The sequence below is a fragment of the Triticum aestivum genome, chromosome 7B (assembly GCF_018294505.1).
Source record: "Triticum aestivum cultivar Chinese Spring chromosome 7B, IWGSC CS RefSeq v2.1, whole genome shotgun sequence".
NCBI lineage: Eukaryota > Viridiplantae > Streptophyta > Magnoliopsida > Poales > Poaceae > Triticum > Triticum aestivum.
Window position 1 is genome coordinate 388967716 of NC_057813.1, and position 16275 is coordinate 388983990.

At 43.9% G+C, this 16275-nt stretch overlaps 1 protein-coding gene across 1 annotated transcript in view; it reads right to left on the reverse strand.

Moving 5' to 3' along the window:
• Nucleotides 1–11018: 11018 nt before the first annotated feature.
• The window catches only part of LOC123156872 (probable UDP-arabinose 4-epimerase 3), a 6042-nt gene continuing 785 nt past the window's right edge, over nt 11019–16275 (reverse strand). Inside the window, exons 2-11 of the mRNA XM_044575062.1 lie at nt 15730–15868; nt 14652–14776; nt 13494–13607; nt 13286–13393; nt 13105–13196; nt 12707–12848; nt 12314–12408; nt 12110–12239; nt 11778–11922; nt 11019–11510 (exon numbers count right to left, since the gene is read on the reverse strand). Of these exons, the coding sequence (XP_044430997.1) occupies nt 11284–11510; nt 11778–11922; nt 12110–12239; nt 12314–12408; nt 12707–12848; nt 13105–13196; nt 13286–13393; nt 13494–13607; nt 14652–14776; nt 15730–15769 (1218 nt within the window). The 5' untranslated portion in view covers nt 15770–15868 and the 3' untranslated portion in view covers nt 11019–11283. The remainder of the gene's footprint in view (nt 11511–11777; nt 11923–12109; nt 12240–12313; nt 12409–12706; nt 12849–13104; nt 13197–13285; nt 13394–13493; nt 13608–14651; nt 14777–15729; nt 15869–16275) is intronic.

Sequence of the window (16275 nt, forward strand, 5' to 3'; positions counted from 1 at the left end):
ACTACCGTTGTGGGACAGCAGTACTACCGCCTGTGGCGATAAGCGGTACTACCGCTCTGGCCCAGCGGTACTACCGCTGGTGCCATCCTTATGCCACAACCACGAAAACAAAGAATACTCCAAGGAAAACCAAAACTGCCATAACTTCTTCATATGAGCTCCGAATTGAGCAAACTCAAGCTTGTTGGATGGAGCAAGATGAGTAGCATCAAAACAGCGGAGTGAAACCTCCAACTGAGAAGAACCGGCATACCCTCCAACATCGAAAACATCATAGAAGATGCATGAGAACTCCGTTTTCGATGAACTCGAGCTTGTCATAAAAATGACCATAAGCTCCAAATCTCACAAGGAGAATAACCAAACAAGAACCAAAAAGATGATGCAAGGATGCAATGGTTTGAGCTCTCTATGAATTATACGATCAAGCAACTCATCGAGAGCCCCCCTTGATAGTACGGCAATCGATCCTATAACCCGGTCTCCCACAACTACCATGAGACCGGTAAAATAGAAAACCTATCAAGGGCAAACCTTTGCCTTGCACATGGTCCACTTGAGCTAGATGATCACGATCTTGACTCCCTCAAGTTGGACTACCTTTCTTGATTGTGTTGGCTCGATGAAGACTAGTTGATTGCTCCCCCATCCTCCACTATGGGTGAGCCTCTCTTCCGCACATCTTCACAAGTCCATTGTCACCACAATGGACGACAAGCTTCAAGCATTTGATCTCTTCGTGATGCTTCACTTGAACTTGCACACCACAACCTAACCCCACAAAGAACTCTCACGAAGATCATGGGTTAGTACACAAAGCGTAATTGACAATGCTTACCATACCATGGGATCGCTTGATCCCTCTCGGTACATCTTATATGCTTTGTGTGTTGATCAACTTGGTTCACTCTTTGACTTAGTCTTGACCAACCTTGAATCTTTCCAACTCTCTTCATTTGGATGATGTCCTGAAGGTAAACATGAATGATCACACAATCTTCTTCTTCAAGACATGCTTGCAATAAGCTCAACACTCACATGACCAATCTTTGGACAATTACTTAATAGCACCTTGGCAACCTCATAAACTCCTTGAAACCAACACATGGACTTCAAGAAAAGCCTATGGACAAATCCTTCAAATATAAATCAAGACAACCATTAGTCCATAGAGATTGTCATCAATTACCAAAACCAAACCTGGGGGCACCGCATGTTCTTTCACAAGTTTTGACGCTAATCTAGATGACTCTAACGTCTCAATCTGGATATGTTTTGAACGTGAGAGCAATTAGCTAGAGTAGCTCCATGCAGAGCATTATAGACATAGAAATTTGCAAAACACGTACGGATCTGAATGTGGCAGACCAGTTGACTAAACCTCTCTCACAAGAAAAACATGATCACACCTTAGTACTCTTTGGGTGTTAATCACATGATGATGTGAACTAGATTATTGACTCTAGTAAATTCTTTGGGTGTTAGTCACATGGCGATGTGAACTATGGGTGTTAATCACATGGTGATGTGAACTAGATTATTGACTCTAGTGCAAGTGGGAGACTGAAGGAAATATGCCCTAAAGGCAATAATAAAGTTGTTATTTTATATTTCCTTATTCATGATAAAGGTTTATTATTCATGCTAGAATTGTATTGATCGGAAACTTAAATACATGTGTGAATACATAAACAAATACCGTGTACCTAGTAAGCCTCTACTAGACTAGCTCGTTGATCAAAGATGGTTAAGGTTTCCTAACCATAGACATGTGTTGTCATTTGATAACGGGATCACATCATTAGGAGAATGATGTGATGGACAAGACCCATCCGTTAGCTTAGCATAATGATCGTTCAATTTATTGCTATTGCTTTCTTCATGTCAAATACATATTACTTCGACTATGAGATTATGCAACTCCCGGATATTGGAGGAATACCTTGTATGCTATCAAAAGTCACAATGTAACTGGGTGATCATAAAGATGCTCTACAGGTATCTCCGAAGGTGTTTGTTGAGTTGGCATAGATCAAGATTAGGATTCGTCACTCCAAGTATCGGAGAGGTATCTCTGGGCCCTCTCGGTAATACACATCATAAGCTTGCAAGCAAATGACTAAGGAGTTAGTCACAAGGTGATGTATTACATAATGAGTAAAGAGACTTTCCGGTAACGAGATTGAACTAGGTATGAAGGTACCGACTATCGAATCTCGGGTAAGTAACATACCGATGGACAATGAGAATTACGTATATTGTCATAATGGTTCGATCGATAAAGATCTTCGTAGAATATGTAGGAGCCAATATGGGCATCCAGGTTCCGCTATTGGTTATTGACCAGATAGGTGTCTCGGTTATGTCTACATAGTTCTCGAATCCGTAGGGTCCGCACACTTAACGTTCGTTGACGATATAGTATTATATGAGTTATATGTTTTGGTGACCGAATGTTGTTCGGAGTCCCAGATGAGATCACGGACATGACGAGGAGTCTCGAAATGGTCGAGAGATAAAGATTGACATATAGGACGATGATATTTGGACACCGGAAGTGTTTCAGGATGTACCGGGAAGGAATCGGATCACCAGAAGGGGTTCCGCCCCCCCCCCCCCCGGCAAGGTTATGGGCCTTATGGGCTAAAGGAGGGGAAAAACCAGCCCACAAGGGGGCTGGTGCGCCTCCTCCCTTGTTTGGCCAGCCATAGGGAAGGAAAAGGGGGAGGGCTAGCCCCTCCTACCCTTTCCTCTCATGGGAGAAAGGAAAGGGGGGCACCACCCTCCCCTGCCTTTCCCCGCACTCCCAATAAGGAAAGGGGGCGAGACTTGGGAGGGACCCCAAGTAGGATTCCTCCTACTTGGGCGCCTCCTTTGGCTGCTCCTCCCTCCCTCCCACCTATATATATGTGGGAAGGGGGTGCCTAGCACACAACAGACAATTGCACAGCCGTGTGCGGCGTCCCCTCCACCGTTTATACCCCCAATCATATTTTTGTAGTGCTTAGGCGAAGCCCTGCGGAGATAGATTAACTATCATCGTCACCGTCGTGCTGTCGGAACTCACCCGCTACCTTGCCGTCTTGTTGGATCAAGAAGGCGCAGACGTCACCGAGCTGAACGCGTGCTGAACGCGGAGGTGTCGTACGTTCGGTACTCGATCGATTGGACCGCGAAGAAAGTTCGACTACATCAACTGTGTTGTGAAATGCTTCCGCTTACAGTCCACGAGGGTACATAGACACACTCTCCCCCTCTCATTGCTATGCATCTCCGTGAATAGATCTTGCGTGTGCGCACAAATTTTTTGTTTTCCATGTAACATGTCCCAACAATATTTTATCTCGAAGTCCATGACTTTAAGCCATTTATCAGAATACATGGCCATTATTGCTTCTTTGTACTCCCTCTGGTCATTTTTACTCCGTATATTAGATTTCTGTCAAGTTAACCTATGTTTGTGTATCCGCATACATCTCTGATCAAGGATTCATTTAGAATAATACTTGTACGCATGCAACTGACTTTCACAATTGAATTAGTACGACACGCTCCGTACCCTTGGCTCGCATGAACCAAGGACACTCGCCTAGGGTTTCCCCTGCTTCTCGCCATTGCCGCCAGTCCACCTCGTCTCCCATGGTCCTAGGACAATGGAGGCACGATGGATCCCGGCCCTTGCCGATGGGTTCTGTTAGGGTTTGTACCATGCTTAGGAAGATGATGTGACGGTGGCTTTCTGAAGATGAATAAAGTTCTTCCCGCCTAGCCCCCATCCCGGCAATGCTTCTAGCACCTCCGGACGGTGTGTAGAGGTGTGTCTCCGGCGAATCTCATGGGATTCGATCGGCGTCTGTCTTTAGTGGATCTGTTTAGATCTGGTCTTCGTTCATCTACGTCTGTGTGTCTGCAGGTTGGATCGTTTCGATCTATGCTTCTCTTCATCGGTGGCGGGTGTTGGCTTGGTGCACTGGTCCTATGCGGCCTTAATACGACGACTATTCGACTGTCTACTAAGTAAGGTTTGCCGGGCTCCAGTGAGGGAGGGGCAACGACGGTGGCGCGTTTTCAGCTCGTTTCAGTGCTTCTAGTCGTCGTTAGGTGGTTTATGGACCTGGATGTAATTTTACTTTTGGTGTTCTTTGTATTATCTTGACAGTTGATGAATAGATCCAAAGTTTTCTCGCAAAAAGGAAAACAAGTTCACAATTGAATTGCATATTCATTAATTAATTTGCACAATGTTATTCATGCACTAATGATGAACAAAGGATGTTACTACTCCTATTTGGCGGGCTTGACATTTAAAGAATAGTTCTTTCTTTCCGGAGATGGGAAGGCTTCAATTAGTGTGTCGATTAATTTTTTGGACAATTTATGGACGAGTTTGACCGGGAGTCTCAAGGAACCCGTGTGTTCTTATGGATGACAAAGGGGAAGAAAAAATGGTTTAGTGCCAAAAAATGGCATGCCAATATTTGGCACATGGCAATGTGTCAAATATTGGCTACTGTAGAGTATATTTATTATTTGGAAAGATGTGATGGACTAGGATTTGTTCCTCCCTTATCTTGTACTTAATTTGGTCATTATACTCCTATATATATATACCCACGAGGCTCAAGCAATACAATCCATCATATTCCACACTAAATCCCTCTATCTCTTCTAACATAGTATCAGCCTAACCGATTCAAACCCTAGCCACCGCCGCCGCCGCTTTCGCTCCGCGCCGCCCCCAGGGCGGTCGATCTCCATGATTGTCGCCGGGGACTAGGCCGCCTGTACCTAGGGTTCATCCGCCGGTCGTTTTGACCGGCTGCCCTAGAGAGTCTTTTTCCCGAGCCCTTGCCCCGGGTTTTTTCGCTCTCTCACCGGTCGTTTTGATCGGCGTTTTTCTTTTTGGTTTTCCGATCTATGCTTGATTGGTTTGCGTCGCCCACCGCCGCCGACCATCGTGCGCCTCTACTCTGACACCGGCGCGACCGGCCGGCCTCTTCAACGACCCGACGGCCTCGCGCGACAGACGGCCCCTAAAGGCCGTCGTCCGTGCGTCTGTCCGCCCGTCGCCCCGACCCGGTGGCCTCGCACGATAGGCGGCCCCTCACGACCGTCGTCCGCGCGTCGGCCCGCTCGTCGACCTACGCCGTCCGTCACCGCCCTGTCCCCGAGTTTAGCGCGCCCCTCCATCGATCGAGCAACGGGGTGCCGCTGCGTCGCCCCATCGGGCCGCAGGGCCGCCACCCCGTGGTTCTCCTCGTGGTTGCACCGATCCGCGCCGCTGCTGCGTCGCTCCTTCGCGCCGCGACACGTGGTCCCCGCCGCTGCCCTGAGGTTGTACCCGTGGTTGCACCACATCGTGTGCTGCCGCTGTGTCGCCCCTTCAGGCCGTAGTGTCGCGGCCCGCGGTCAACCGCTGCACCGAGGTCGTCCGCTCCAGGCCGTCCCCGAGGCTGCACCGACCCCTCGCGTTGCCGCTGCGTCGCCCCGTCGGGCCGTAGCGAGCGTGGCACGCGATCCCTGCAACCGCCCTGAGGCCTTCCCCGCCGTAGCCCCGACCTGCCCGCCGCCGTTGCGTCGTCCCTTCGGGTCGTAGCGCTGTGGCCTGTGGTTCACCGCCTTCCACATGTGTCGACTTCAAGTGGTATGAGATGCGCCGCCTCCTGGCGTGGAAACGCCACCGTCCACGCCGGTCTTCGTCATGCTGTCGGATTCTTCCTCGCCTACTTCGAGCACCGCCGCCGCGCTTCTGACCTAGCCGCCACCGCCGCCTCCTCAGGCCGCCGCCGCCGCTCTTCTTCCCAGTCCACGGTGTCTTCCTCGACACCGGCCACCTCGACACGACACCGACCACGGCATTCTTCGCACGGCTACCTCAACTACAACTACACCACCTGCACTCTCGGCTACCTCGACAAACGGCACAAAGGGCTACTGCCTTGCTTGAGCAACCTCGCCGGTTTCTACTCCAGCCACGACTTCTATGATGCATCGACCGTTACGACTGGGGGGGGGGGGCGTCGGCTTGCCTTCGGATTCTTCTTCAATCTCGCAGTCTGCCTCGCTACCGTTGTGACTGCGGGGGATGTTGAGTATATTGATTATTAGAGCATCTCCAATAGCATGTGTATATTTGGATGTCTACATATTCATATAGATAATGGTCTAAAAAGATTCCCTCATATACACATCCAGTTTTGCATCAGAACGTCTATATACAGGGACCATGACAGGTGGACCATTGCTGGGGAGAGGAAGAAATCATGACTACAGTTGAGTTTAGACGACGCCTTCACATTGTCCAGGCGTGGACATTATCGAGGTCGATTTAGAGGATGTGTATATTTGTACGACCATATAGACAAGCTGTTGGACGCCTGTTTTGGGATCACGTCGTGGAAAACGAGTATAGACATCCATATAGACAAGCTATTGGAGATGCTCTTAGGAAAGACGAGATAGACTAGGATTTGTTCCTGTCTTGTCTTGTACTCCCAGTTGGTCATTGTATTCCTATATATATGCCCACGAGACTCAAGCAATACAATCCATCATATTCCGCACCAAATCCCTCTCTCCCATCTAACAGTTACCAACTTGTCTTGCCTATGTCACATAAAGTTCCCAATATTCGGCAAGTCTTGGTATTGCCAATATTTGACAGCAAACCAATCATGCTCTGCAATCCTTATGTGTTGCCCTCGTCTATTTCTCATCCAATCTCTTGGGTTGCGCCACAAGGGATTTTAAAAATAATAAATGTTGATGCTAGCTTTTTTTTGAGAAAAATTCTAATATACTCATCATCAATTATGATAGTACAACGAATACCAGAAATAATAAAAATTACATCCAAATCCGTAGACCATCTAGCGACGACTACAAGCACCGAAGCGAGCCGAAGATGCGCCGCCGTCATCGCTCCTTCCTCCCTGGAGCCGGGCAAAATTTGTTGTAGTAGACAATCGGAAAGTCGTCGTACTAAGGCCCTATAGGACCAACGCACCAAAACAACAATCGTTGCCATTGAAGAGAAGTTTAGATCGAAAGGATCCAACCTGTAGACACAAGAACACACACGAATAAAGACCGGATCCTTGTGGATCCACCGAAGACAAACGCCGACCGAATCTTGCGAGATCCGCTGGAGACAAACCTCCACGCGCCTTTCGATAACGCTAGAAGCATCATCCGGACTGTTGACGCTATCTTTGTGGAGGAAATTTTGCTAGTGTTGGTGTGGTAGTAAGAGATCGTGATGGGTGGTGCTCCTCTCATCTCGGGAATTCCTGCCACGCTACACATCTGTGGAGCAACAGGAGATCCGGCCTTGTATTATTTGGTTGTATATATTTTGGTTACTTGGCATAAGCATTCCGCTATGGAAACTGATTGCCAGTTCGTCAAAATTTACTAGTCTAATAATGCCTTGGACAGATCGACTTGTGTACTTGAAGAGGGAATTGTTAGGAGTTCTTGCTCTAATTCCTCGGTGCACTGTAGAGAAGTTCAAACGAGAGAAAACAAGGTGGCCCATGAGATTGTTGGGTTTGTTCAAATCATAGAGTTAATGGGTTGTTACATGGGGATGTCCCGTCCCACGTGATGATATTTGTAATGAACGATTGTAATCTTTGTCCTAATTAATATATGGAGTGTTTCTTTTAAAGGTGACAGGACGGAAAAGTACAAATTTTATAATTGCCTCTTGAACATAATTCCAACAAAAGTTGTAAGAAATGAACGGCTAACCCAAAAATAACCATGTTATGTTTCATCTTCTCGAAGTTACATCCTTCTATAATCATCAAGACCATTCAATGAAATTCCAAATTTGCCAAAAATATCCCTATAAAAAACCTAATAGAACTCTATCCAGATTAGAAAATAAATTAGAATAATAAATTCAGTCAAAATTTAGGACGATGCAAACAATTCTAAAACACAAAGCTTCCATATCGTCCTAACCTTTGTTCTCAATCTACTCACATAATTACTTTTATAGAGTAAGTAAGTTCAACATAATATTCGCTTAGCCGGTATTGTACATCGTCAATAATAGGTACCCCGCGCTTGTGATAAGTATCTACATTTTAACACTCAAGTACATAGTGAAGTCATAAAGAATACTAAAAACTCGATTCATCATCTAAGACAAAAGACAATCTTCTTTGTACCGTTGTTATACGAACGCATCTATAATTCTTACCTCATGGCCAGGGTAGGGGGAGGGCTAAAAACTCAAAGTAGATAGTGAAATCGTAAAGAATACTAAAAACTCAATTCATCTTCTAAGACAAAAGACAATCTTCTTTGTATCGTTGTTATACGAACGCATGTGTAATTCTTACCTCATGGCAAGGGTGGGGGAGGGCTACAACTTTAGCCCAGAGATGAAGCCACGTACAGTTGTGCAGTCAATTGACTACGCAACTTTTTGGCCAAAAGCCCGAAACAACATATACATCTAGAAATTAATGCCAAATTGTTTTAAAAAAATCATATGAACACATATATTTGGCCACACAAATTTTAGTTGATGAAGTCTTGTATCGCCACTGCTTTAACACAACCCCAAAACATAAGAAAGCGTGTGTGCACTATTAGGTCCAATCCAGCATCCCTTGGCCCACCTCCTTCTTTTTGAGAATTCCTGGACTCGCCCCTGTCTCGTGGGCTCTATACAATGAAGCATTGAGATCCATATTTTTTTTGCCGGAAATACTTTCGCTCTATTCATCTTCAATTATGGTAGTACAACGGACACTAGAAATAATAAAAATTACATCCAGATCCGTAGACCACTTAGCGACGACTACAAGCACTGAAGCGAGCCGAAGGCGCGCCGCTGTCATCGCCCCTCCCTAGCCGGAGCTGGGCAAACCTTGTTGTAGTAGACAGTCGGGAAGTCGTCGTGCTAAGGCCCCATAGAACCAACGCACCAGAACAGCAACCGCCGCAGATGAAGAGTGTAGATCAAAAGGATCCAACTTGAATACACACGATCGAAGACGAACGGCGAACATATCCGAGCAAATCCACCAGAGACACACCTCCACACGCCCACCGATGATGCTAGACGCATCACCGGGACGCGGGCTACGCGGGAAGACCTTTATTCCATCTTCAGGGAGCCGCCGCCGTCTCGTCTTCCTGAGTAGGACACAAATCCTAACAAAGTTCGAAAAAAGATCTAAAAACGGAGCCCTCCCGTCGGCAAGGGCCCCGAACCACTCCGCCTCCATGACCCTCCCTAAGGCCATCGGAGTCGGGACGGACCGGCACCGGCGCTGGCGGGAGGCAAAGAACCCTAGCTTTTTAGGAGACGGCGGCTGGCTAGGTCATGTACGTCGAGATCCACATATTTTATATCTCTACACGACATAGCATTGTACTCATCCTGGTGAGCCAGTTATTTAACTTGTATTGATTCATGTTAGGCATCGAAATGACTTAATGATAAAGTAATACTTGACCCTAGACTACATTGACCTTGTTTTGACATGGCGATTCTATAGAATTGACGCGTGTTAAGTTAGTATGCTAACACGAAGGTGATGGAAATATTTGAATCTCAAAGCACGATCTGACATTATATCTAGGGATATCGACTCAAAAGGGGGCATTAATATAGCCCACCGGTAATACTAAAAAAAGCCTAGGGGTAGCAACATTTTTTTTCCTTCTGTTTTAGAACAAAAGGAGAACTTCCAACAACCACTTAGTGACGACAATCATTGTCGAAAAAATTGATAGAACTATAAAAAGTGAAATGCCGGGCTTTTAGTTGGTAAAGGTTGACTACAAACCAAGCATGCCTTTAGCATATGTGAACCTCCTAAATCCTAATGAGCCAGCAGTTGCTTGCAAAGCACGGGCAAATCCCGACCATACCCATCTACAACAATTGTACACATAAAAAGAATCACTTCTTTCTGTTGTAACATTGTCTCGCTGCGTTTTTTTGGTTAGACGCTTTATTTACTTAGGACTGAAGAAAATACAAATTTGAACGCATGTTCTCTAAAACGTCGTTGTATATTTCTGCAACGGGTGCACTCCTTCAGGTTAACAATACACATCGCACACTATTACACCGTGATTCATCTCGCAAAAATATTTTTATGTCACATATTACATCTTTCTGCTAGTAGTAGTACGAGTATGTTTTAAGCACAAATGTATTCGCAAAAAAGAAAAGGCACATCAGAAATGAAAACATGTGTTTCTGGATAGAGACACACCGTAGGCCAACTAGCATTCTTTTTTTCGAAACGGCATTCTTTTTTTTTTTTGTGGCAACCAATTGGGAGACTTGGCGTGACAGCCAAAAAGAGAATTGCCCGCAGGGGTAGGTAGGTACTTTGCCCAACCCATATGTGTTCTGTTGCGCAGGGTACATCTACCTGTTTGGTCGCCTGTTGCTGCAGCCAAGTGGCTGTTCAGTCATCTATATTTTTCTCCGTGTTTAGACCACACACACACAGAGAGAAACCCTCAAAAGAGCACTGCTCACCAGACTGCTGGCAAGACCTCACTACTGATTGCCCTACATAAAAGCATGTGTTTAGTCAGAGATCAAGCTGTTGTTAACTTGCGGCAACTTACCTAACTATGCAGTTCTGATACTATTAGGCCTGCAGATTTCCGTGGCATTTCTTCTTTTTGTTCTTCTGATTTGGTCAGCATTTTTGCAGACTTTTGACGAAAACCTCGCATTCCAAACATGCCTGCATATATTTTGTTCAGATGGAGGATGGCTGGTCACCATGCACGTCATGTTCCCATAGAGCCATCTCTGCAAGTTGGAACACATGAATTCAACACATTTTTACATGTGAAATTCATGTGCCCGGATACATCTCGAATGATATAGTATGATAGTACAATTTTGCATTTTTTCATGAGGCTGCACAGCACAAAAAAAGTGCAAAAACAGCATGAGAAGTGGGCAAAATATTTTGCATAGCCAAACACAGCAAGGATTTCACAGCCGGCTTCCGTTAACAACCATCAGATTTGAATGGCACAAGAAATGTACTTCACAGTTCTTTCAATCAAGCAATTTGCTCTTACAGGAATGCTTACAGGATTTCCAGCATATCCGGATCGCTTATATTTCCACTAGGAAAAAACAAACCTTTTGAAAACAGAAAAAAGAAAAGAACAGATTAAGAACGAAGCGACTTGGCAAGGAGTATAGAGCACCAAGATCCTATACCACTAACTACAGAATCAACATGTATTAACGGTTTCAGCGGAGTTATTGATTGCGAGCTATATCTAATTTGCCCCATAGCCACGCGGATGCGACTTTTGCCACCTCCATGCGACAGACAGGCTTTCCTTCAGATCGGTGTGTTGAGCAGTCCAGTTGAGCTCACTGTTGATCTTGGTGGGGTCACTGAATACTTCAGCATAGTCTCCTGGCCTCCTGCTGAGGTACTCAATTTTGATGTCAACCCCAGTTGCCTGCTTGCAGGCATCGACAAACTCCTTAACGGAACGGCCTGAATAGAGGAGAGGGATATGGGCATGATTTGACAGTACAACTTCAGTTAATTCTTCAAGTATGATAACATAATTGCATAACCTTTACATGTGTTTTTTTTTCTAATGTAAGATCAGTAAAGAATACTCCTTTGGTTCTTCTCAACTAACTCTTTGCATGTTCTTCTATGCCAATTTCCATATACAAATGATATGCTTTGTCCTTGTGTGAGCAAAGAATTAACTGTGATTAAGTAAAATTAGAAAGAAATCTAGTATTGTCAAACCTCTTCCAGTGCCAACATTATAAATGCCAACTCTACTAGGCTCTGCCTTGTTGAGTGCTTTCACATGAGCATCTACTAGATCTGTGACATCAATGTAGTCTCTTATGCAGGTTCCATCAGCTGTAGGATAATCTATCCCTTTAACCTGCAATTGATTTGTCAAAATCCATCAGCTTCATCCCTTACTCACTGATTGCACTTAAAACACAGGCGTGCTACTTACTCTGAAGCAGAGAGCATAAGCATTATATATCATATTAATATTATAATCCAAACATGCACAACTTGATACGCGAACCTGCTCCAGTCAATATACAAAAAAAAGAAAATACCTTCAATCCTGAAATGACTCCTAGTGCTGCATCAAAGCATGCTCCAGATATTCTTCCATGCTCTCGTAGCTCAGGCCTAGGAGCCTCACCTAATCTTCCCTCCGGGTCTGATCCAATGACATTGAAATATCTAAGACAAAAGTTTTCATGTCAGTCAAAGTCAATTCTGTGTTCATAAATTCCTAACTTGTACAAATATCCCACCTTAAAATCATGACAGCCATATCTGTTCTCTTTGAGAAATCTAGTATGATGTCCTCTGCCATTTTCTTGGCTTTTCCGTAGGGGTTAATTGGCAACTGTGTAAAGATACATATAAAGCAATTAGGAAAATAATACCAAAAATATCGGAATGTTCCGACAAGGTAAATAGATTTTTTTTCCGTGAATACAGGTACATACATGAAACTAGCAATAGCAAAGTAAAGAGTAAAATATTTTAAGTAGCAGCACTGAATTTTGCCTTTTCAATAATTGGAAGATGAAATACCCAGAAACATTGCCTTCATAAGGCCATCTTAAAAATAGTCGCCTACACTAGAAGCCATGTTAAAAATAATCGCCTGTACGTCTACAAGTCATCTTAAAAATACCTACCTGAGGTGTGGTTTCTATTATAGGCATCTTCTCTGGTTCTCCATAAGTTGCACAGGTACTAGAGTAAATAAGTGTCTTGACTCCATGAGAAGCCATAGCCTCCAAAATCAGTAAGGTGTTTGATGTAATATTGTGATAATACCTGCCAAGTAGTCGAGACTGTCAAATCTATAACACCATTATCTGGAGAACTACAAAATATTCAAGTACATGATTGAGGGGTTGACATTACAGTGCTCCATGGACTAATTACAACATTAGTTTTTTGGAAGGAAAGGAAATTGAGTGTCTTTTTCCCTAGAAGAATATGTTTAGGTCATTCTACCCAAGTGCATGTGTAAGGTGGGTGAGGCTTAATAGGTGAAGTGTGTCAAACTGTCAATGAGGTGATGGCTTACCTAAGGGGTTCCATTGTACTCTCACCCACATAGGCAACAGCCGCGAAGTGCATCACAGCATCAAATGCATTTTCAGAAAATATCTTGTTGACCTGGAGTCCGGTTAAGTGAATAACAAGAACAATATAACTGTGAAGGAAAACATGCTGCAGGTAGTGTTATAAGCATAAAATTAGGATACAGATTTTTGATCCCCAAGATCTGCATAGATGAATTGAAGTCTCCCAGGCTCCGGAAACAATTCTTGGAGAACCTTCACTGCTCCTTTATTTCCTCTAGAAAGATTGTCCTACAAGAATAAACATAACTTATCATCAAGGATGAAGATCCACCGAATGAATCACTCCTTCAGATATTCAACAATTCCACAGAAAGATAAACGGAATTACCACAATGGTAACTCGATAGTTGTCTTTTAATAGCCGTAATGAGGCATGTGAACCAATATAGCCAGCTCCTCCTGTCACTAAGACATGGGTAACCCCAGGTTCATGACGAGAAAACTGCAGCAGTACATGAACCAAAATCAGCTCTACAGTTGTGAATTTAAGTGAATATAAATATAGTAATACCATGATAATGTAATCATAACAAAGAGGACAAAATAAAGGACCTTGCATGAAGTGATGAAAAGCGTGAGCAACAGAAGTTGATACACACTTTACTTTCCTATCCAACACTTCGAATCAAATTGGAAAGTAAATGATTTTTGTCTGGCTCGTCTATTAATAACTCAAAAAAATTCTTCAGCTCCAGTGATATCATACCCAAGCTTCACCACACACATATGATGCAAATTTATATATGTATACATCAGGTAGATATGACCATACACAAAGTCAATGTAGTTTTTTAACTGCAATTAGCAAAAGCCTTTAAAATGTCATACAAAAAAAAACACTGCGCCATATAATTAAACTGTAGTTTCAGAGATCTGATATATCTACATCTGCAAATTCACCAAATAGTTTTTCTTCAACAGGAAAGAGTCAGGGGTATTTATTGAGATGGCTTAGCTGTCATAATATACAACTACCACCTTATTGATGAAAGATCCAATTTGTTAGGATGCATTAGGCCCACAACTTACCAAACCAAGAAGTCGCAACAAACAGTCATGGAAGTTCAAGTTGGACCATGACCTAATGTAAACTACAAAGCAATGCAAAGACTATTGGCTGGAGGGATGTCACTTTCATCATCTGCTTGCCAGCACTACTAAGAGTAGCTAATATGCGTGTGGACAAAACTAGAATATTTATCATTCTTTTTATGTTTATTATACAAGGATGTATTCAATAACCCAAGTGATGACATGCTTTTCTGTTACGCCTACAGTTGCTTGAGACCAAAACAAACTATTCGATGAAGTGCCCAGCAAGAAAACAAAAAAAGGAAGGAACTTAGAAAGGTGTAATCAATACCTATAGGTAGATATGTGGCCTTTAATTTGTGTGCTATTAAACGTGGGAAAAAACTGATCCCGAAAGCAAATTCAAAAGAATATGATTGGAGGGAAAAGGATAAGAGATACGTAGACATCTTACCACACTATTGCCACCAAAACCAGGAGATTGCTTCAGAACAAATATACAGAGTGCTATGAAGAGCAGGGCCACAATGACTTTCCCAATATTATGTGGTTTACGCCTAGCATCAAAGTACTCCATCCCTATCAACAACAAAAGTAGAGACCATAAGGGAAACGACCATAAATGTAATCATTACGAATTTATGCTAGTTGATTAAGCTGAAGCATACTCGTGATCAGACCAATGGAGCAACCTAGTCGATTAGAACAATGTATAAGAGAGAGATGAACCTCACAGAAAATAATTTTCTCTTTGTTAAATATATGCAGTAACCAGTAAGTATACTTTTGACTTGCTTGAAATGTGATCGCAACAAAGTGACAGCTTTGCTTAAAGGCTAAATTGGTATGGGTGCACATGTCCAGTTGACTTCAGTTCAAATACTGCATCTAATTGCTTTACTTTCACTTGCCTACCTTCCTAGCAACTTACATCTTTAATGTCTATGTAAGGAGCCTTACTTCAGGCAGAAGAAACACCACTGAAAACAGTGCCAACAGAAACACTACGGGGCTGTTTGGTTGGTGTCCATGCCAGCCCTATCAAAACGAAGGCTTGCCAAAATTTTGGTGCAGGAATTTGCCGCCAGGGATTCGACCGCTGGCTACTACAGAATCACATAGTGTGACCAAATAATTGGCAACGATCCAAAAATTTGGCCATGATCCAAACGCACGCCGGCCTATTGGTCAACGGCCAAAACTTTGGAAGGGCAGCCGTGGACTGCCATCCAAACAGCCCCTACGACTTTCAGTGTGAAACAGCACAGTATCACTAACAATCATGCTAAGCATCACCGTGGAAAGCTAAGCATGCACTTGTGCACCAAGTGAATCCCATTGTAAGCTCTAAAAAAAGACAGCTTTTTCAGGTGGAGTATTGAAAATAATAATATCACATTGTATCATGGGGCATGGATTCGATAGACAAATTAAGCAAAAACAATGCCCACCCACAAAAAGCCATGGCAATTAGGTGTATATATATATCTAAAGAAACAGTAATAACTAAGATGAAGGGCACAGAGATCTACCAGCCCTAGGCTGTGTTCCCCTCCTGTTTACAGGGACCATGTAAGAATTCTTCTCCTTGAGACGAACTAGCCAATGGTGGAACCTCTACTCGCCGCCGCCACTGCCGCCGCCTTGATCTTTCTGCCAATGGCGGAATCCCTAGAGAACCAGCACACGGCATGTGTCAGTCACAAGGACACAAAAAATCACCCCCAGAGCAAGCGAATGATAAGAATCCCCATGGCCATAGGGCGGCCAATTCCAACAGGGCAAGAACAGCATTGCAATTCCAAACAAGGATCAACAGCATTAGATAGAGCATTGGGCACCAATTGGCCAAAACAAAAACAAAAAAACAGGTCCAAAAGTCAATTCGCCGGTCTTGATCTCGAATTCAGAAAAGGACAAAACGAAATTAAAAGCGCAAGATCTCGAGTTCAAGAGAGTGCCGCCGGGATGGAGTTTTCAGGCGTGGCAACCGCAGTAGATCCGAAGAGAGCAGCACGGAACAGCGACGATAGAAATCGAAGCACATTTACTTATTATTATTACCTTATATATCCTCC